At 40.2% G+C, this 23,685-nt stretch overlaps 1 protein-coding gene across 3 annotated transcripts in view; it reads left to right on the top strand.

The window, feature by feature from the left end:
* The first annotated feature begins 329 nt into the window (after positions 1-329).
* mtus2b (microtubule associated tumor suppressor candidate 2b) overlaps positions 330-23,685 on the top strand; it is a 29,170-nt gene continuing 5,814 nt past the window's right edge. For 2 of the 3 annotated variants that reach the window (XM_088079165.1, XM_088079167.1), the window contains exons 1-8: positions 330-486; positions 3,561-3,645; positions 5,454-7,504; positions 8,555-8,726; positions 9,414-9,629; positions 14,992-15,138; positions 18,059-18,157; positions 19,229-19,425. In XM_088079165.1, coding sequence (XP_087935291.1) covers positions 5,678-7,504; positions 8,555-8,726; positions 9,414-9,629; positions 14,992-15,138; positions 18,059-18,157; positions 19,229-19,425 — 2,658 coding nt within the window. In that variant the 5' untranslated portion in view covers positions 330-486; positions 3,561-3,645; positions 5,454-5,677. Of the gene's footprint in view, positions 487-3,560; positions 3,646-5,453; positions 7,505-8,554; positions 8,727-9,413; positions 9,630-14,991; positions 15,139-18,058; positions 18,158-19,228; positions 19,426-21,631; positions 21,798-23,685 lie in introns of those variants that run through there. The other variant, XM_088079168.1, reaches the window with a different exon arrangement.

Here is a 23,685-nt window from a genome sequence, read left to right on the forward strand (position 1 = left end):
TTTGTTTGTTTGTTTGATATCTTTTAACATTAGTATTTATTTATTTTAGATATAGAACTATAATGATGGAATTGTAGGCTATTTATCTATGGTTATGCACTCATTAAAATACAATGCAAAGAAACCTTATTATCTAAAGTGTTTAGAAGTAAAATATTGATACATGGAACCCTGACTTTATTCATGTTTTTTTGTTTTTGGTCACTTTATTGTGCACACGCTCTGGTGCCACTGTATGTTTCTGTATGTGACTTTAAATCTTGAATGGAGGGAAAATGAAGCGATGTGTTCACCAGCAGGGGGCGACCTGAGCTCATGTTGACATGGGCGTAGAGACTCCTCTCTCCTCTCTCCTCTCCTCCCTGTTTTCCAGTGATGCTGCAGACTGTCTCCTCCTCATCACGGCTCAAGGCTGGATGTGTCCCCACTGCTCCGTTTTGTCTTCACTGTCGAGCTCTTTTCCGGCGGATTAGCTGAATCTAAACGGTAAGGAGAACCGTTTCACACCGGGCATGGCGGGTGTTTTATGTCTCTCTCGCTTTCAATCTCAATCTCAAATCAGCTTCAGTGATAATTGGATTTGACACCGCTGCATCTGCTGGAGAGACTGCGGATGATCCTGTTGGTGGTGTTTGTGTAAGGTCGTTATGTTCAAGTCATTTCCTGATTGTCTGCAGGTGTGTAAGGTAGCTATTGCACACACTCAGGATGAAAAAGGTAACCTCGCCATAAGTGGGTTCACCTCAGTGTGTGTGTGTGTGTGTGTGTGTGTGTGTGTGTGTGTGTGTGTGTGTGTGTGTGTGTGTGTGGGTGGGGGGTCAGACCCTGGAAAATGTGTTCTTTCACCTCCATGTCATGTTTGTTTGTCAGTGTTTGCCCCAAAACCAACAAAGCGTCCTTGTTCCCTCGTGTTTTCGTGTTTGTGGATCATGTGTGTAGATGCACTTTATTTTTAGAAACTAAAATGAGGAACAAGGTGACATGAGCTAAATGAACATCAGAAATAGTGAAGTGGCAAAATCTGCTGCTGTAGTACGAGTGACCATGGCTTTCCAAAAGGCCTGGTTTTTCTTCCATTATGTAAGATGTGACAGTGAAGCCCTGAGGACCGCTGAGGCCTCAGCCAGCTATCAGTGGTTAGTCTGATTCAACATGAGGGTTGTTGATACAACATATATGTGCATTTACTCAGAAAGAATTTACTCTTGCATGACACAAACATTTTTATGGCATGTATGCTTCTTTTGCACCTGATGTGCCTTTGCTTGCAGGCTGTAGAGGCACACACTTATGCTGCTGTTTCAGTGTGTTCAAGTCACAACATCAGAAGACCTCATATGAGCTTTGGCTGCTTACACAAAGAAGTCAGAGTCACTGGAGCATTAAAACTGGAGGGAGACTGGTGCCTCCATTTTCATCCATCCTCAATATTTTATGAGGATTCCAGATTAAGCATCAAGTGAAGCTTGGTGGACAAATTAAGGCCTTTCTGTGCTCTGCTTCAGATATACAGTAGGTCGGCTGAAACTGAGGGAGCTTGTGTTTCACTGAGAAAAATAAGTGGTTTGAACACACACTCACACAAAGATGCACATTTTCAACAATGTACAGATTTCAAAAGAGGTCTCGATGAAGGTCTCGCCATCATGCTGCATATCAGGAGGCAGGTGGTGGCGGGGTGAGTTGCTGAACTATGGGGGGATGGGGAAACATGCTCAGGGAAGCATGTTGTTGGTACGAGCATAAATTTCCTCAATCTCCAGAGTGCCATGATGGCGTCGCGGCAGGAAGATTATCAGCTCTTGCAGGCATGAGAGTTTAACAAGCAGCTAATGTCATTTAAAAGGAGAAAAAGGGGATGAAAGTAACAGGCCAACGCGGGAATGAGCCTCACACATTGTATGTGCAATGATAGTATGTGCTGTGTGGGTTGAAATGAGAGATTTGGTGGAAAAGGAAGTAAAAAATCTCACTTCAGTTACTCAGGGCACTTGCACCGCACTTTTTTAGTAAGAGCAGCTTCTTGCCTGCCTGGAGTGTGACGCTCAGCTCTCCAGAGATTTGTGAGGAGAAAGAGGTTGAAAAGAATTAAAAAGTTTAATTATCTTTGTGAGGCTTTTATTTCATGCAGCATGGGAGACTGTGGAGCAGAACATTATTAAATCAGCAGTGAGAACAATGTAAGTTTTACTCAGAAAAAGTAGATCAGGTAGAAGAAAAAATATTTTTGTATGCATTTTGAGAGGTAACATCTCAGTTTATCTTCTTCTGGTGCGTATGTCAAATTATTTAGATTGATTGCTATCATATAGTTGGGCTTTCTGCCTTCCAGTTGTTTATTGTATCTTTGATATTTTTATACTTTATATTCTTGAAGTTTGAAACCAAACAAACTAGAGAGCCATTGTCTGATAAGTGTATCATACTGTACAGTTCTGTTGTGTGTACGCGTGTCTGCAGTGCATTGATTCAGAGTTGGAAATCAATTTATGGGATGGAGAAGCAATCATGGCTGCAGCAGAAACAATCTTGTTATTAGATTGCAGCTTCTCTCTTGATACAAGACTTCATTTAGCCAATGTGTCATGTCTCGTCAGCCCACATGCTATATGTAAGATTGTTAATCAGAGCTTTATCGCTTGTTTGATTACCCAGAGGGAGTTTGTGGCTTTATGTGGTTAAATAGCAGCACAGTAACAGTACAGTACAGTACTGTGAGAGACCTGACAGGGAGGAAGGGGAGAGGCAGGTGTAAGGAAATCTGATTCACTAGTCTCCTCTCTGCAGTGCAGGTGCTGAGACAGCATTCAGTGTTGTGTGTTAGTGTGTGCTTTAAACAGCACATTGCTGTCTTTGGACCCTCTTTGCATTTTCCTTAAAAGTGTACAAAACATAGTGTGTGTGTTGCCCCTCTATGTTCTAAACATACAGGGAACTCAGTTATAACACAACAGTTTTATTCTCACAAGAAGGGAAATGAGATGCTACTTCCTGCTGTGTGAATGGATTTATTAGGATGTAAATGGGAGGCAAAGAGATGAGGTGGAGCAGTCATCAGTCAGGTTTCATGCTAATCGGCTGATGAGTCTAACAAAGACAAACAGAGAATCACCAGTTTAGCTCTGTTTTTGCCCCCCAAGTTGTTTTAAAGCACTACTGCATACTTATAATAAAATATCTATGTTTTTATGAGTTAAAATGGAAGGTAGGCACAAAACTATTTTAATAAATTCTGAATACTTATGTAGAAAAAATAATCAGATCAAGTGACAACATACATATATATATATATTTAACCTTTTGAGAGTCATTTAAAGCTCTCTGAACTGTATAACAGTCCATTTGGGGAATGGGTCAAGTTTATAGTTTATCACAGTCTGCTGTGTCTTGATGCTTTCAGACTTTTGGGGAGACTGGACAAAGTGTCTGTTAAGACTCAGTTAAGTTGCTTTCAGTAGTTAGTCTGTCTTTGTTTTCAGGTGTTCGTCTTATTGTTAAGATGATTGTATTTAGTTGGGTTTTGGGTTTCAGTTCACTGTGGTTATTTTCTCCTCCTGCAGCTCAGTTTCTCCTCAGCCAGTCAGCTTGCTCCCTGTTCTTCTGCCTCATCACTTTATTCCCCTCAACTTTTATCTCCACCTGCAGGTAAGATTTGTGATGTCCTGGTTTTCAGGTCAGTCTTTGTTGGATCCTTGATTTGTTCATGTGATGTTTAATTACTGTTTCCATGGAATAAGGTGTGATCCTGTTAAGTTCCTGTTACCTTCCATCATCTGCTCCACATTACATGACAATGGTTCAAATCAGGGACCTTAAATTTCTGAACAAGTGAACACAACTGCTAATAATCACTGGGTTGTTACAGGTCTAATGAAGCAGCCATGCTGTGGTATCATGTGCTTTAAAACCTTTTATTCTTTTTGATGGGCTTAAAGTCTGAGTTCCCTTATTATGATCTCAGCAGGGCAAGTCAGTCCTTAATGGTGCCAAGATACCTTTTCCACACTTGGAGTTTTACATTAGTATCATTTTGTGTTTTTTCTTGACTCCTGATGCACAGAGATCACTTAATTTTGGGCTACTATGCTTTCTGTCTGCAAATACAGGCAGTAAGATCTCCGAAAAGCACCATCAGAGATCAAGGAATGCCTGCCACAAATACTCTTACATGTAAACACTATAAATGTGAACCCATTCAAAGCTAATGTAAGCGCAAACAGCTTAACCGCCACCTGTTCTCTCCACAGCGCAGCATGCTGTCATTACGCCACAACCACACAGCCCCTATGCAGGAATAACAAAAAGATGCCTTCCTTTCATGTCAAAAAGTGACATGTTGTTGTATCAGTTGGCTCTTGAGTATATGTTCTGGTACTGGTAACATTTCATGTTTTTCCAGCAGTGAAGGGAACAGTAAGCAGTGAATGCTATGGAGGGAAAATGCTCGAGATGATGGAAAATTACAGTTGCAGCAGAATGTAAATGATCTTGTTATAACTGAGTTGCTTCCATCCTGAGACTAATAAGGAGAGAATCTTGGAAACAACACTGAAAGGCTGGTTAGGCAGAAGCATTAAACTATCTTACTAACAGACTACTCTATGTAGTCTGTTAGTAAGAGACAGAGGTAGATACATTTGTGTCTGCATACAAATAATCTATAAATATCATCCATGTATAGTCATTTTGTTGGCTATAAAACCAAGACTTTTATAGTATAGATAAATCAAACACTTATGCTCATCTATGTTCGGTCTTATGCAAGCCAAATCTCAGCAATGATAATTAGTTCAACGTCTTGTTAGAATCAATGCAGTATATATAATGGGAGCGTAAGATTGTAAGTGGACTTTGTTTTTGACCTCACAGGGTAATGGTGTCTTGTTTGCAGTCTTTCTGCTTCTTTTGTTCTCTTGATAAATGATGTTGCTCTTTAAAGCCTGCCTTTATGGTAGCTTTCAGTCAGTGAAGAAAATATTTTTGGCAAATAGGTTTGTCCTAGTTTTAGGTTTTGCAACTATACATTAATGGATGGCTCCTGAAACTGGATCAGACAGAATCACATTCTGTCACACAGATCTGAGAACACCATGTTACATTGTCCCCAGTGATCTGATACTCCACAGAGTATATTGTTTTACTAGTTAAGTAAAGAATTTAGTTACATTGTATGAAATGCACTTCAAAAGAGGCAGGAAGCAACTAGAATTTATTTTCCAAATAGAATTTCCTTTTTTAAAAAATCAGCTTCATGAGCTTGCCTAATGAAAAAAGCACAACTGAAGAGGATAATGATTCTGTGTATTCCACAGAAGTGCTGCTAAAAAACTCTGTCCCCCCAGAACAATAGATCATTCAAGGCTCTGAATACGTGTTTTACAAGATTTTACACCTGTTAAACTCCTTCTTATCCTGTCATTTCATTTTGATCTTTTTTCTTTTTTTTAATACAGAATAAGGACCCCAGATGTCATGAAGCTCTATCTTCCAAATTAAACATGACAATCAACATTCTAAATACTGGCATACTGGGAAGAAATGTGAAAATCAATTTTAGGCTCCTGATGTGCCAGTAAGACATTTTTATGGGAAGACAGACTTTTTCCTGATTGATGCCATGGATGATTGATTTTGGAAGTGCTCTTGAGGGTGCTGTAAACACAGAGCTGTTTCCAAAATGAGCGAACAAGGAGAGCCCTTCGGTGAGGGGGAGTTAAGGAATAACAACCAGCAAGGAGGTGTGCCGACTGATGGTGACGCCAATGCCAATGAAATCCGAACAGAGGATGGTGGGATGATGGGGGATACCGGCACTCTGTCTGGGCTGATGACCGAAACAGCAGAGCAGGACAAAGTCATCATCTGGGGGACAGACTCGCAGTGTGACGATCCCGAGCTGGCTGAGTTTGAGATGCTGGAGTGTCAGGAGCTGGAGGCCTACCTGGTTGAGGACGGAGAGGACTTTGTCGGCCTTGCGGATCGGAAGGAGCTTCAAGAACAGCCGTCATCATGCAGGAAAGCTACAGTGACGGATAATAAGAGCAGGGAAGAGAGAAAGTGTAATCTGCATGGCGCCAGTGAGCAGGAGTCCATTGCTTCTCATGTCTCTGAGAGCAGAGAGGCTTCCAGGACTGAGCTAAGCTCAGAAACCGATGTCTTTGTGACCTGTCTGTCCACCATTTCAAGCATGGACACTACTATAGACACTGCTGGCAGGACCCAGACAACAGACTCCTGGTACGTCCCCTCTGGTCCTTACTCAAGCATCTCAGAAGACTTGACTCTGGTTTCCCAGACTGGCAACACTGTCGCTGAGAGAGGCAAGGCCTCTCAAAAAGCCGATCGTTCTTCCCTGTCCTCTAGAAAAAGCACAGTAAGCAGGAAAGACGTTGACATGAATTTGAACTCAACAGTTCTCTCAGAGGATGTGGTATCACAGGGACAAGTGAGCAATGGAGTTTTTAAGGATGTCATTGATGAGCACAGGAAGAACAATAACGAGAGAAATAAGGCAGGGACAACCATTTCAGAGGGAGACTGTGATCGAAAGAGAAGTACAGAGCACAAAGGAGTAACCACTACAGACACATCACATGAAGAAAGCAGCACTAAAATGGATAAAAGCACACAAGCGGATGAGGCCCCCATTGCCAACTGCAGCCCACCCAAAACAGGTACAAAGGGGACTCAGTCATCAGTTGAATCCAAAGCCATAAAGAAACAAGGATCATTTGATAACTCATTGAAAAAACAAAACTCTTTTGACAAGGGTTTTAAAAAGCAGCCATCATTTGACAACACTTTAAAGAAGCAGCTCTCCTTTGATAACACCTTAAAAAACCAAGGCTCTTTTGAGAACGTCACCTCCAGCTCTTCAAGTCTGGAAAGGAGGAAGCCATGGGGAAGCCCCAGCCGACCAGCGACTCCTACTTCCCCTAAAATAACCTCCTCTTCCCCCAAGAAACGTCCTCCTGGTTCTCCAGCCAGGGTCCAGAGCATCAGGGCACTGAGCTTAGAGCGCAGCGACTCCCCTCAGAGGGGTTTAAGTCAAACAGTCAGAACACCAGCTAAGACAAACTTGAGCAGTTGCATCCCCAAACCTGTTGGGTCTCAGCAGAAAGAGCTGGAACCCAGGAGGTCCTCTCCACCCCAGAAGCCTAAAAATGTCCGCCCAAAAATCATCACCTACGTTCGAAAGAATCCTCAAGCAAAACCACAAGTGACAGATGCCCCAATGGAAACCACCACACTACCGCTGGCTTCTTACTGCAGCCCACCAGCTCATAAAGATTCAAAGGCTGGTCCTCAACCTAAATCCACGCCGGTCCTATGTTCCTCCAACCTGCTGTTTGACAAATATCGACAGGAGATGCAGAAGGCAGGGTACTATCCTCCTGGCATGGCTGCGACTGGGGGGAAACCACCAGGCAGCACCAACCCTCAAAGGCTGAGTGGGAAGTCGGGCAGTTTTCATGAGGATACACCTGAGAAATATCTCCAAGAGGTGAGAAATTACTACTACTTTAATTTGATATACTCAGATGACAAAACTTCATGCCATAAAGCTAAAGAAGTCCAAAATATTTTACCCACTTCTTGCAAGGAGGGGAAGTGGAAAGGGTCTCAAAATCTGTGCCTGATACTATGATAGGTGGCTCTTTGACCTTTTTTTTAAATTCACAGTGAAAATAAATTGATTTACAATGGGATATTTTTGTACTTCAAATGCAAAATAGGTTGTCAGAGTGTTTTTTAAAAAAAGTTGGAGCGGATCCCCGACATAGTTGGGAATGAACTTTTTGGTCAACTTGCCACTGTGACTGGTGAATTCCAATATCTAACAGCCACTTAGCAGATAAGCATTGTTTTTTTGGCTGGTGGGTAAAGCAAATCAGTGGCTTTTGGCTGGTGCTAATTTCTAACCATGAATCCCCGGACCCTGACGGAGGTCTGCGCTGAGCCTCAATTGTCCTCGTATCCTAGAAATGCCCCTGCATATACACTTGACCTGTGCAGGGCTACTGTGACTAGATTTGTCCTTTGACAAAGATGAGTGAAGATAGCAAACCTAAAAAATGTTGAAAAGGGCAGTTACTTTGTTATATATATGCATAAATACCATAAATGTTAAGCATTAATAGGCAGCCTGTCATTTTGCAAAAGTGGCCCTTGGGGAAAGCAGGTTAAGTATCCCTAATCTAAGCTAACAAGAATGCTAACTTTAAAAGAGACAAGAACAAGTCACTTCATATTGCTTTTATCCATTTTAAATCTTCTTTCAGGGGCTAAAGGGCTAATAATAATGTGGCCATATTTCCTGGGATGCAGCACTTGTCTTTTAGGGTGAAAGTCTATTTGCTGTTGCAGCCAGACTTTCTGATTTAATTGGTATATCAGTACATTATATCACAATGCCTAATGTTGTTACAGGTGAAATTATCTAGTTTATAAATGCACTCTATAACAAAACTAAGGTATATCATCTTATTGTCTGTCAGTTGAAATATTTATTGCAATGACAGTGATTGACTGAAACTGTAATGTTCCTCACCAGCATGTTTCCCAAGAGGGAGGTAGTGTCTACCGCTCACCCAGAGCTCTGAGGCCTCAGCTGGGGTTAGGGGCTGTAACTAGGCAGCCTGCAGCCAAGACAAGAGTTCAGCACACAGGTCAAAGGTCAGCCCTGGCCCCAGGCCAGTCTGCTCAAGGCTACCAGGACCCTACAGGTGAGATGCGGGTATAATTGGTTCAAAGTGAAAATGTACATATGTATGCATGTTTTTTTTTCCAGTGGAATTAAGTATAATAGAAGCATATTTATGATGCTGCACTCTTGAATGCTTATGTTTCAGAACACAGACTGGTTTTAAACCATTCAGAACATTGTTGAAAAATAATTTTATGAGAGCTTCCTCATCTCTCTGCATACTTTGCTATTCTGTACACATCCCATCCTCCTCATGTCGAGTGCAGAGAAGTTATCTTCTTTAGCTCACTGAATGATTTACCCCATTTTTTTTTCTTCTGTGTCATGCTTTATGGATGAGGCTCGGCTTTGGGCACCTAAACTCTTTGAAGTGCAAAACATTTGATAGCAATGCAACTCACAGAGCCTACCAAGCTGCACTCCAAATTTTTACCTGCACCCATTATAAGTCATAAGTTAGTCAGCTCGCATGTATGGTGCCCTCCTATTTATGTACAATTTCATAAATGAATCATCCTTGGTGCATGTAATTACTGAAAGTGACATGAATACTTTCTTTAATCATCAGAGCATGATGACGTGACCTGATTAGTAGTGTATTGCCTGCAACCAAATGAATCTTGCCATTATCAGTATGAATAATTATCTTAGTTTTAGATTCACCCACTGTTTCTGTACTATTGTACATTTTCCCATGTGCCAACAGGAGAGTACAAGAGGTCGGGAGAAAGAGGTCCAGAAACCACCCCCAAGAGTGTCCTGCTCAAACCAGGCCAGTCCGGTCTCCGTCCTCCAGGCTTCTCCGCCCTGCCAGCTGCCCGTCTGGCCGCCTTTGGCTTCGTCCGGAGCTCCAGTGTTTCGTCTGTGTCCAGCAACCAGTCTAATGAGAGCAGTCACAGTGATCCCTGCCGACCCTCTCCCAGTGAGTCCTGTTCTCTGCAGATATTTCAAATAAAATAGACTTATACAGTTTTTACTACTCTGGATGAAAAATGTGACAGACCCACACAAAAATCTTTAAGCGCTCTGTCTGATGTGTCTGGCTGGTATTCCACATTTATGTCTTGCCACATCTACATCTGCTTGTCAGTTCACTAGTAGTTGAGGCTGCCCCAGCTATCCTCAGTTTCTATAGTAACAGCTGCTCACTTCCTTTCATTTTCTACTCATTTATCGTAAGTAGGTGCTGAAAGCTGCTGCAGCACATAGGTTTGGATGAAGAAATCTTTAAGTCACACTCCTCCCTCTGCTGTCTCCCCTCAGCGCGCACACTGCAGCATTTTATCTGGATCAGATCCTGGTGCTTAGTTGGAAGCTTCCTGCAGCCTTCATTTAGAGAAATCAATGCTGGTAAAATTCACTTGACAAGCTGGTTATTTCAGCATGAAATAGACATATAAGAAGTGTGTTAGAAAAAGCTGAGACAGTGCCAGTTTATTACAGCATTTTCTGAATATAGGCAGAGTATACTGTATGTGTTGTGCTCCAACAGGGAGCCACTGCAGTTTCATTTGTTGATTGTGCTGACTCACTCAAACCACTGTATGAAAAAATGCTTAGACGCACTGTGAAGAAATCAGTTTTTCCCTCCTGCGTTTTGAAATTCATCCTTTGATCTTGTTTGACCGAGTTTAACAGTTACAACTATAACAGCTCTGCTGAATCTCTTCTTTGGTAGTTTTTATCAGAAATATTATCAATCCAAAATCTGATAAAATGTATTCATATCACCCAGAAACAGACATGTACAGATAAGCTTATGATTGGTCTGCTGCACAGGCAAAAGTGTTTCTGGCATCTGTATTTACTGTGCTGATGGGCTGATATGATGATGGCTTAATGCCATCCTCACTAAAGTTTCACCGCATTTGTTCCAGTCTTAGAAACAGCTAACTGCTCAGCACTTTTACTTTCTTATTTAGACCCGCTGGATTCAGATGCTTTCTGATGCAAAAGGGGTCCTCAGACTGGGGAAAAAAAGAAAACAGCTGTTGTCTCATGCAGGGTGCCCCTCCTGCTTCAACCGTAGAAACTGCTTCACATGTCAGCAGCAGTGTCTTCTTCACTATTTATAATCTCTGAAATGAAAAGGTGGTGCCGGTGCCTGCAGTATGTATCGAAAAGAGCGAGTCAGGGTGTGATATGACGGGATAATCTGTGAAGCTGTTTTTACCCCAACACCTTCAACCGGCCTCTTTCATGCCTGTGGATCTCCTCCTCAAACTCTCGCTAGACTCAAGTCAGATAATGGTCTTTCCGCTTCCCACCTAAAGGGCTCCGATGTACACTTTATTGGGTTATTTTGTACCATTTTTAACAATGATTCTTCAGAAAACAACCACAGCTCAAGATGGCAACCTACAGTCATGTAAGTATGGCCCAATCTGTCTTTTATCCCAACTGCTGTCTTTGTTTAGTTTCTCTTCTCATTTAATGCAGATAAATTCTAATTTAAAAAAAAACACCCACAGAAAAAGGTGATGAAAACATCAATTTTCCTTGAAAAAAATATTGTGAATTAATCATTTTTTAAATTTTAATGGATCCAAAATTAATGTGTTATTTATTTCTGAATAAGATTTCTGACATTTGCTCTCTGCTTCTAACAAGGCTTGTAAGCCAGTAGTGTAAGAGTGTTGATATTATGTGGTTTCTCTGTGTCGTGAGCGATCAATAGTCATGCCCTGCAATTCATTGTTCTCAAAACTTGGGAAAAAAACATCCTCTGACATGGAGAAGTGCAGTGAAACAGTCAGTAAAGTTGGATTTCCAAGTCGAAAAACTCAAGATCCTCTGTGCCTGAAGCCACAACATCATGATGGCACACACAGTGAACCATAAGCAGAATTACCTTTTCACTAATTTTTACTTTTCGTTTTTTATGGAGTGTTTTTGTGTTGTGAATCATGCTGTTATTACATTGTAGCTGCTATTTCCATTCAGCTGATTTGTGCTTTTTAGAAGTCTTTGTGAACATGCATATCTCCGACTCCGTCGACGCAGACAAATGCAAACAACAGCTGTTAGCTACTGGCTGTAGTGATTCATGCGATTACACTTGGCATACAAAGCATATAGACAAGCAAGACAGTTTACTCATTTTATACTCCGTTTCTAATAGCTAATGATGCTGTGGTAACTGATGTAGGTTCTCTGTATATGCTTGCGAAACTCATAAACTTGCCATAAAAACATCAGCAGGCGACCATGGTTTCCCAAGCAGATGCTCTGGGATGGATTTAGTTTGAAGTTGGTAGTTCTGACTCTTGACTTCTGAATGATAGACTCAAAGTGGCTAGATGTGTAAGTAAGCCTTAAGGCATTTTGAAAGATGCTATGTAATGGTGTTCAAACAATTTGATTTACAGAAAATTAATAACTGAATCCGTTTATCAAGCAAAAATGCCAAACTTTTATTGTAACTTGTTTCTCAGATTCAAGGATTTGATGCTGTTCTCTCAATGGAATTGAAATTACTCTTTGTACGGCTCTTTGGGTCATGCTTTGTGATTGGGCTAATGAACTTTGACGTGATTAATCTGTAAAGCACTTTGGGTTGCCTTTGAGTATGAAATGTGCTATACATATAAATCTGCCTTGCCTTCTCTCTTTTCAATAATAATTAAGTGCATTTATTTAAATTTTGAACTGTTGATCAGACACAGCTAGCTATATGAATTTCACCTTGATTGCTATTTTCTGACATTGTACAGGGAATAGCTATTAGCGGCTAAATACTTAATAATCAAAACTTGCTTTGCATACCACCAGTTCCAAATGAGACTTCACAGCCGTTGAAGCAGCACAAATCTCTGTGGCATGTTATGAATATTAAGTCTCTTTTCCTGTGGATCAGTCCCATCCCTGTCATGTCCTGCAGGAAAAAAGACCACCAGACTGAATGTTCTTCAAAGTCTATACAATCCTCTGGTGACTGAAAGGACCGTTTTGGTATTTAGTCCATCCTCTTAAGAGAAGATCTAATTTAAGAAAATAAAATAAAATTTTGAGGTCTAACAGAGTGGACAAATTTCAGTTTAACTGCCTTTTCACAAAGAGCTGAGAAACCTTACATTTTTCTTCCCAGTCCTGTTTTACAGCTGTTTCTTGTCTTAAATTTATCTTGAGAGATTTCCCTTCTCAGTTTTGTCCTACTGCAGTTTTATCTTGCATCACGTTTATTTTGGTCACTTCAGACTGGATGAGGATTGCTTTGATAATTGCTTGAATTAATGTATTTCCTATGATTGCATCACACAGAGAAAATACAATCTAGATAATGTATTTCATTCAATGGATATTTCAAAAATAAACATGACTGTAAGTGTATAGCAAAATGCTTGTATTTAACCTGCCTGTTCTCCCTTGAATGAGTCACCAGCTGAGTGGAGTCTGTCTCACTTTCTGCTGGTGTAACATTGATTAGTGGATGCTTACAGCAGGGGATGGATTTGCACATGCAGGTCAGAAACAAGCATTTAGCAGTGTGTGAATCAGCCTCCAACCGTCTCCTTTAGCCAATCCGCTTCTTGGCTCAGGCTTGTTTCAGTAATATGCCTTTGGGAAAAAAGCATCTGCTGACTCTCCCAGGTGAATCTGTGGCTTTGAGGACAGTTACCGTGATCCCTCTGGAGGTTTCACAGGCCTTTGAGGCATTTTGACATCAAAAAGGATGTAATGTCTTCTTTCTGATCTGAATTTGTTACGCTGTCTAATGTGGTTTATATTTTACTACTTTTGCTGGGATTTTTAGTTATTTATTCTCACATCACCATACAGATATTTTAATTCAAGATCAAAAACCTGTCCTATCCTGTTTGAGAATGCTGAGGCACCTGAAGCTATAGCATGTGTCAGCACTGTTATTGATTAGGAGCTAAATATTTCATGATGAGTAATTGGAGCTATCTGGGTTTTACTTGAATGTTGAACTGTCCTTACAGTGCTGGAATTATCCTGATGGAATTTTATAAAGAAAACAATGTGTAAAAAACATGAGGATGTTCCTGTTTCTGTGGTGGGGGTGTTTGTTCTTGGTGATGTTTTCCTGTTGGACTACTCTGAGATACAGCCTCAGTTTGTTGATGAATCAAAGCCTTTCATGTGCACAGAGAGCTAGAGGCATAACAACAGCTGGTATGAATAATTAATTATTATATAATAATTAATTATAATTATGTTTTCAGTATTCTGTTTTTTTTGCTAGTCTTAGTGAATTTTTGCTCCCTTAGAAAGACCTACTCTCCAAGGAAAGATGTCATCTGCTGATACTTGACCCTAAAAATACAAAAGACATGCAACATGGTTATTCTTGCTGACCTATGAAGAATCCCTAGATGCTTTATAGGTCAGTGAGAGGTGATTTACAGCACGGTCAGTAGCAGGAACAAAATATACCTTGCTTTAAGAGATTTACAGTGATGCACTTTAAATGTACAAATGATAAAAAATGGTAATACAGTGACTAATTAAAGCCTCATCGCCCCCATCCAATATCCCCCCTTTCTCATACTTTTTCCCCAAACCAAATTAAAGTTTTGATCACTAGAAACAAGTTCCAGTGTGAAAAATGCAATATGAAGAGCACAGTATACCAAGATACATGCATATTTATTTTTTTAGTGTATTGTCAGGTACAGTTTAAGAGAATCAAATATCTTTTGAGTTTTTGCAACCCATAATGCCTAGTGCCTTGGGATACATATTCATGCACTGAGATCTGATCTGCAGCTGAAAATTTCTAACCCTCTGAAACCTGAGCAAATTGGTTTGATTTTTTTCTAAAACAACTTAACAAATGAGGCCCAAAAATTGGCAAGACATTTGTAAAAATTTACAAGAAAACTTCCAAAAAATAAGCAAAGAAAATAAAAATGACAAACAAAACAAAAACAAAAAAAAAGAAAATGACCCCCCAAAAAATGCAGATAATCGAATAAAAAGTGATTTTTTTTTAATGCAACATAATTTAAAAACCTAATCATAATAATTTTAAATATAGTGTCCTGGACATGTTTCCCTATTTAAAAAATAAAAAACAAGTAACAATTTTCAAGGCATTATGTTGTTACCTTTAACTAATTTTTTGCAATTAGTGGGACATCTGAAACCAGCACACGAAAACCAATGTTGATCCAGTCTTCAAATGGTGAAAGCAGATGCCAGGGTTGTGTCCATTCATTCTCATTCCTGTTCAGTCACAGGGCTCGTACACCCCTGTAAATATTATCCTTTAAAATTTTGAGACAATCACCACTATGTTTTATGTCCCTCCTCCTCTGCAGATCTCAGCAGTGGCAGTGATGACACACCTCTCCTCAAAGCCACAACACCCCCCAGTGAGGCCTCCCACGCTCAGAGCCGGCCTCAGCCTCCCAACGCCCCCAGCCTCCAGCGCCGTAGTTTGCCACCACAGCGCTCCTCCCCGCTCGGTACGTAGCCTGTGGAAACATTAATCGGTTTTTATGTATATGTAGCGTTGGGGTTATCTCCAGAGATGACAACATCTACCACCACCAGATCAAGGTCACTCTGTCCTTTGTTCACATGACTCCTGGGGCTGTATATGAGAGCAGGTGCTAGCAGGATGAATACATGTACATTTACATTACGAAACATGACCTGTAGACCCCATTTTTCATGTTTGTATTCATTCCTCGGTTGAATCTCTCAGCCATGTAATGACAATACTGTTTCACCTTCAGTCTGTAATTGACAGAAATGACTGTTTTGAGTTGCATAATGGAGCAGGGAGACATTAACCCAGCAGGGTAGTTATCACATGTTAGTGTCTTGCGTGTAACTGCACCTGAATTCTGTATGAGGCTCTTTAGAAATATCCTTGTACTCCATCCAAAATTAAACTGACCATAAAGTCAGGCGTTATGTTTTTCAGTACCTAACCTGCTTTAGGTTGAGATGTTCAGGCTTATAAACATTTTCTGTATGTTGAAATGATGTCAGTGTTCCCCAAATCCTTCCTCAAACTATGCATATTTGCATGTTTTAGCTCTCTCCCTGCACCGACACAGCTGATTCAAATCATCAGCTCCTTAAGAACTCTTGAAGCTGTTTGAAAATGAGCTATATTGCAGCAGGTAGAAGCAAAACCATGCAGAGCAAGTGGTCCTCGTGGAGTGGTTTGGCAAACTCTGGTTCGGTTGATATCTCACGTTTCTCACCTTAGTGTTAAATGTAAATTGTCCTAAAATATAAGGAATAAAGGGCTACTTGAATGGGACTCTCCTTGTAAAACTGTGAGATTCTGACCATAAGGCAAAAGTGAACACTAATATTTTAATCACAAGAAAGTAGATTAGCTGAATAGTGCTACTTCACATATGTAGATATCAAAAACAGATGTTCCTTGATATATATGATGAAGAAAGGAGGGAGAGCTTAGACTTGTGATTTGCTTTGTCAAAAAGTTGTAACCAAAAAATACCAAGGGACATTGTTTTGCAAAAGTTAAAAAGCCTTTAATAAATGGGCTTAGCGCCTACACGTTTAACTCAAAGTCTTCATCAGGGCCTGTAAAAACAAGTGGCAGCTCACAGATATGTCAAGTGTCTGGCAATCAGAGGAGCACTGGATAATTGTCACAGGTGCAACCAATGAAGAATGTGAGTTCGCACACTCGGGTCAACTATAACAAAAAACACCAATGTGTTTTAAGAACAGCAAATTAATCACAAACAATCAACAACATACGATTTTAGGTCTTTCACTGTTTTTGCTCCTTTTTTGTGCTTGAAATGAAAAATGATGACCATCACTGTTACACTCAGCAGGATCTAATTTTATATTTTAAGAAAAATGAATACAGAATGAAAAATAATTCACCTAAAAACTGAGTTTGCTGTAATGTATCTTAACTGTTGCTCAGCATTGCATCACAGCAGCGATACAGTATCCCTCTCTGCTTATGTTGGGAGTCTTTGTTGTTAGTTGGTGCATTTTATAGCCTGTAAGCATTTTACAGTGAATATGGAGTATCAACTCCATCCAGTGGTCACAGAGTGTATCACTGTGTGAGCCTCAAGCAGCCTCAGCTTCCTGCTGCAGAACCTGTGTGAACAAGTCGAGCAGCAGTTCCTGCCAGTGGTCACTGACTGAACTACACTGAACCTCATTTTAATGTTATCTCACTTCAATGCTACTTGCCTATGTTAGTTTTGAACTTTTCACTTTTTCCTAGATTTTTACAATTTAGCATTTTTAAAGAATATTCCCAAGTAAAAGTCAGATTATTCTGTTGTATCAATACATTGGTTTTTTTTTTCTCGTAATATCACATTTATCATCTCATATCATCTTTACCTGCGACCACTTGGGGGGTTCCCACCCCCAGATAGGAAACATATGCTTTACACAAATGCTGAGTTGCACAGTCAAACATTTATGATTAACAGCAGTACACCAGTGACCTTCTAGTACTCTTGTATGTAAATTATAAGCTTGGAGGGAGTATTAAGATCACCTAAGAAAAATCTCAACACAGATGTTTCTGTGTCTGTCCTGGGTTCTTTAAATGCTCTGATGTGAAGCCAAAAAAAAATTTCCACTGCAAAGCTAGCTCACTAAACCGTCCTCCATTACAAATATATGTCATCCATTCAAAATTATACTTCAATAAAGGTTCTGAAGAATAATCAGCAAAAAGTACCTAAATCATCAAAACTATCAATTATACAGCAAAGACCATGTAAGAGTGTTGTATGTATTACTGGATTGTTTTTACTGCTGCGTTAATGTTTAAGCAGTATCATGCACTTTATGCCATAGAGTTTAGATTGTCACTTTTAATGCAATTTGTCCTCTGTATAAATTCTGTTGTTTTTTTTCTGTCTTCTATTTCTTTTCTTTCTCTTCCTATTTCTTTTACCTGTTACCTGCCAGGGGACTACAGATGTAAATTAGCAGTCATGCTAACTCTGGCTTATTTACATTTGTATTTTGCACTGATGTTCATTAATATGCTATGTCCCTTTTAAATAAGTAAATAAATAAAATACTGTTACAGGTAAATGAGAATGTCATTTTATCTACATTGCAGGGTTTAATCCATAGGAAATGATCATAATTTATAAATACCAGCCTGCAAAATAGCTTGTTACCATAACTGTCAAATAAAATAAAGTAAAAAATAAATTGGAATTGTCATCTGAAAGGCTGTGCAGCAGAAATATAAAATAGCATAAAATGGAAATAATTGAGTGAGATAGGCTTGCCATGTACTAACGTGTGATGTATTTATGAAAACGATGTTGATGAGAGAAAACAAAATGTGTATTAATTTTGTTTCATATGTTTGAATTATAAAACATATGAACATGTATCTTTGATTCACAGCCTCTAGGAGAGAGATGCAGAAGGACACAGAGGCTGCGGTGCCACCAAAGTCCTCTCCTAAAAGATTTGCAGTGGTTTCGCCCAAGCCCCAGTCCCCTGGTGAGTCTTAAAAAACATGTGTGCATGTGTGTGTGTGTGCGTGTGTGTGTGTGTGTGTGTGTGTGTGTGTGCGCAAACACATACTGTATGCACAGTATATATCTGATATTGTGGGTTTGCTTTGTTTCAAAGTGGTGTGAGAGCAGCAGTCAATAGCACAAAAAACCATCAGTGCCGTCTGTATCTTTAAAATGTACAGTCTCTCTCTCCACACTTCATTACAAGACCCATGGCAGCCTGCTGTTGTCATAGCAACAAGCCACAGGAGTCATAATGCTGGTATGGCTCCTTCGGTAGCAGTCTTGCTGGGTCAGATTACCACAGCATGTCAGCATTTTGTCCCTCTCTCAGAGAGCAGACAGACAGAATAACAGCTGACTTTTAGTACAGCTGATACAAGTTTCACACAGGATGTGCTTATAATTTTCCAGTATGATATTTAAAGGGGAGAGAGGAAACTACAGCTGATTGGTCTGAGCTGTGAGGAGACTGGAGTAACAGTGAGACCATTTTTCCATGTGGGAGGTCATCAACCACTGCGGTTTCAACCAATCAGCACTTAATTTGTTTGTGTGTGAGAAAGAGGAAACCAACTGCTTATATTATAGTTAATTACAGGCGCACATAGAATCAAAAACCTGTCCATCCTTACATTGAGTTTTGCTGTTATTTTTCCATTGAGTACACCTTCATTAAGGCAGTCATTTTGTAATCAGTGTTAGTCCAAAACACAAAAATATCCAGTTTGCAGTGATATAAAACAGAGAAAGGCGATAAATCATCAGACTAATGAAGAAACTCATTCATGGATAAAATCTCTGATTAATTTTCTGCCGGTGGTTCATCAGTGTTGTCGTCACATTAGTCTTCCTGTTGTATTGTTTGTGTTCACTCCTGTGGTTCTCTACTTGCTGGTGTACATTTGTCAGAGGAAATTTATGATTACAGCCAATACATATAATTTAACCATGAATGTCTGTGTCCAGATTTTTCACTTAAAAACATTTTATGATGTCTGTTACAAGTGAAAATATTTTAGTCTGTTGTGTTTATCCTTCTGCTCTCTGTTAGTTCGTGGGCGGACAGCAGCAGGTCAAGGTGCTGTTCGGACTGACAGGGCCCAGGAGTTGGACCGGTCCCTGATCCAGCAGCTGCGGAAACGTTGTGAGCAGCAGGACCTACAGCTGCAGAGCCTTCAGGCCCAGTTAAAGAAGGCCTTTCTGTGCCTGGATGTTTTCAGCATCACTACCCAGCACTTCTGTCACAAGGTAGGCCACAGCAGCGCTCTGTTATCTCAGCTGGGTTAACAGGGAAGCAAACTAGGTCTTGCCTCCATTTAAAGTAAAAGTAATTTTTTAAAAAATCTTTTATTTGTGTGTTTGTAGACATAAAATGGTACAAACATAAATATGGAGAGTGACGCATTGACTGTAAATAACATTAACAAATTACAGAGAGAAATAAAGCTTGATAGATTTCCTTTTAAGTTCAAAATCAGCATTGGACAGCTTTTAGCCAAAATTGTAAAGCAGTCACATCCTCTTTTCCCCCCTTCACCTTTAAAGTCTGTTTAAGGAAGCTCTGACGTCCAAGATTTGGGAGGAAGCTTACCAGAAATGATTCCCAGAAACATCCCTTGTCTTTAATTTCTGATAAATTAGCTCATTGATGTCATGAATTTGATCTTTTCTGTCATTAAAACATTTGATGATCAGCAAGGATGCCTTTTCAGAACTGCTCGTGGTTGCAGCTGCATAATAGTTAATAGCATAACTAGATAAAGTGAACAGTCATCTTGATGGATTGATGGAAGACCATTTCAGATTTTTTTCCAGTTGAAAGAGTGGTTCACTAAATTTTGGAAACAAATTTTAAAACATTTAAATGTTTTATCAAAAAAAATACAAGATGATAATTTATATATATATATATGTGTGTGTGTGTGTGTGTGTGTGTGTGTGTGTGTGTGTGTGAGAGAGAGAGAATGTTTAGGTAGTAGACTAAAACATGCAAAACCCGCAGTGTGGTCTTTGTATATTTTTAGAAATGTCATGTGTAAAGAATCCTGTAATGGTTATTTCATCTTTTGCCCAAATCAAAAGCATTAAATTCTGCTGTTCAACCACTTAGCAGCTAATAAATTCAGGCCTGCTGTTAAAAACTACAAAGGGAAAGCTGTTGCTAGCTTCAGATTGCAACAACAAAGTGCAATGCATCTACTAGCACAAATGACACCTGTAGCACCAGGCTTTTGTTGTCAGCATTACTTTATTCACAGAGGCAGTCACTCGCTTTAAAACCTTATTGTTGTGGCTTTTTGGACATGTTGGGGAGAACTCAGCAGGGTTTGTGTGTGGATCTGATTGTCTGAGGATTGCCAAAAAGGATTGATATGTGCTGTAAATGACTTTTTATACTTTCAAGTGTATATATGGACATGTAATTAAGAGAGTTGTGTAGCATTTTGTGTTGAGTCTACCCAACAACTGCTGAATGGTTGCCTCAATGGGATCTAAACACATTAAATAGATTAATTTCAAATAGTTTGGCTGATGCATCTCATGAGTATTCTCCTGTTGTGTAAGACAATCCCTGTGGTGTCAGAATCACACCCATCCAGCCTCTGATGGTACAGACAGTCTACTCTTACTGTGACTGAGTGTTTTCTGCTTCTCAAACCTGGATTAAGCGTTTGTTACTTGCCCTTTCCTAGTCTTTTGCTTGTGTTGCATCCATTTCCCAGCCCCACCCACAGGTTCTGCTCCACAGTGGGAGATGAGAAATGAGATTAGAGCTGCCTGCCTCGGCTTCGCTGTGCTTTTAGTGAGACTGATTGTCTTATGGTGCCCACTAAGGTCTGATGGGTGGAAGACTTTATAATATGTGTATCTGAGATATAGCTGCAATGGGGGATCAGACTCTCCTAATGACAAAAAGGCAGTGTGAGTTTGATTTTTCAGAACTTGAAAGCCAGCTTTGAATAGCTACTTGCACAGCATGTCATTTTTTACAATATTGGACCATGATTTTGAGAAACATAACATCTAAAGCTGCAATGTGAACATCAGTGCTTCAGTCAGAGCATTCTAGAATACATTATTTGCTATTATCCATGTTAATATAGCTATAGCTATGCAACTATTTTTCCTGAGCTGAGTAACAGAGCAGATAATGGGCCACTTATTGATCATCTCCCTCCCCCATCTCCTCCTGCTTCACTCTTTTTATTTTTTCTCAAAGATGCAAAAGACTGCACGTGTGTGTCTGTGTCTGTGTGTGTGTGTGGCTCGCTGCCTTGCCGTGAATGTGATATGACCGAGGCGTGTAGGTGGGGGGTTTAATAAGGGGAGGGCAGGCAGAGCTGGGCTGGGCTTGGGCTGCCAGTCTTTGTTCCAGCAGGGATAAATGCCGGTCGCAAACCAGGAAACGAGGTGAGGCTTCGGTCTTCCCTTCTCTCCTCCTCTCTCTTCCCTTTGCTTGCTTCCCTCCCCCTCCGTCTCTCTTTCTGTATCTTTCTGGCACTCGCATCTGTTACTGCTGCCTCCCCAGTCGGCTCAGGGATGCTGCTGTCTGCTAGACTAGTATGGGCCATTGCTGCTGTAGGCACCATTTCCTACCTCTGTGCTTTCTGGACCAAACGGTAAAGACAGTATCTTCTGCAGGCAGCAGGCTTGTTTCTGCACCGAGGTTTCCTTTCTATATGTGTGGTTGTGCGCATGTGTGTTTAGTAGGGGGGTCTGAGTGTGTCTGTCTATATAGGCAATGCATTCAATTGTCTCCTGAAGAAAGACCTGGTGGAGAGAATGTAAAGCTGTGCATGATAATGCTGAGTCAAAGCAGGCTTTCCTGTCGCACTGTCCCTCTTTCTTTTCTCACAGAGTTTGCAGGGACATTACATAACATGCTATTGCTGCTTGTCTTTCTATTTTACTCAGCACACTTTGTCCTCACTATGTATGTGTGTGTAGTTCTGGGTGATTACATGTTTTCAAGTGTATATGAGAACAGTCATTTAAGATGGGTTTGTCTCTTGTTTACCTGACATTGCTGATTTTTTCATCTACAAGAAATCACGTGTTCAGTTTTCCTCATTAAATGCATGCTGAAGAAGCAGCTTCCTGTATTTTGGAATCTGAATCTCTTCAGGATAAAAAGTCTTTTAAAAAAAACACAAAACAAACAGTTGCACATTTGGAAGATTTTTATGCTCCCACTGAAACTGGACTGATTACATGGGTGCAGACCTTAGAGAGGTTAATTAACTCATTACAGTATCTCCTCTACAATAAGCACCCTTACTATAAAAAGCCATGTTCTTTCTTTTGTTGAAGTTAGAATAGACAGTGCTGAAATGATAAGCCCAGTGACAGAAAGAGATCCAATTCTGATAATCCATTAATTGTTTATGTTGTTATGTATTATATAGGAAAAATGCCAAATATTAGCTTTCTGAGGATTTGATTACTTTACTTGTTTTATATTGTTGTAAGCAGACTATCCTGAGGTTGTTGGGCAGATGAATCGATTGGGATGAGCTTTTTTTGCTATTTTTTTATTGCCACAGATGTATAATTGATCAACATTCAACAGCATACTTGATAATGGAAGCATTCAGGAGCTGCTGCCCTAAAAATGGATGAAGCTGCCTTGGTGAGGGCTGAATATGAGATGGGAAAAATTAGAATGCATGTCACATAACTCCCTGGAGATGTAAGTGGGGGGGGGCGTTTGGGCACGACTGAGGAAATGGTGTGTAGGAGCAGAGGTGGAGCTGAGGAGTCAGAGATGAAAGAAAGAGCTGCTGACCATCCTTCATCCCTCATGAGGTCACAGCAGTCTTTCCGTGATGACCATATGCTCTTAGTAAAACCTCTCAGAAGTGACATCATTACTGCTGAGACTTCTCTTATGTATTTTACCTGCTGCTCTCTGTCCGTCTCTTTCTTTGTGTCTCGTAAGAGCTGCCTTGTGATGTCTTATTTGTCTCTGAGCAACAGCTGTCTTACTGCATGTTTATGATTGTGATCAATAGTCATTTAGCTGTCTGGTGTGTCTTCCTCTGTGAGTGAGAGGCACTCTGAGGGTGTCAAGTCATCATGAGTCCACAGTGGATACCAGAGAAGGCCTGTAAAAATGCTCAAAATGATGACTTTTTCATTCCAAAATCTTTCACAAATATTTTAGTTACCCCTTACAGGCCGCTAAGTATTGACTGCAGCTTAATTTAAGACTCTTTGTTATTGTGATTAATTATTTGTGAGAGCTGGGGAAGGTAGAATTTGAGGGACATTATTTGGCAGAAATCCCATAATAACCTTAGCATATTGTAATACAAGTGGTCTGAGAGGACACTAGACTTCTGCACCTCCTCTCAGCTCTGTTTTCAGGTTTTATAAAATCTAACACCTGACAGGAGACTTTCTTTGGCCAAAGACAGGCCATTTCAGGGAGAGGGCATTTCTATTGGCTGTCCTACAAATGAAAGTCCTTATGGCAGAAAATCCTGCAGAAAAAGTTGCTATTCCAGC

Source organism: Plectropomus leopardus, chromosome 6 (assembly GCF_026936395.1).
Source record: "Plectropomus leopardus strain MGB_pleo_1.0 chromosome 6, ASM2693639v1, whole genome shotgun sequence".
Classification (NCBI taxonomy): domain Eukaryota; kingdom Metazoa; phylum Chordata; class Actinopteri; order Perciformes; family Serranidae; genus Plectropomus; species Plectropomus leopardus.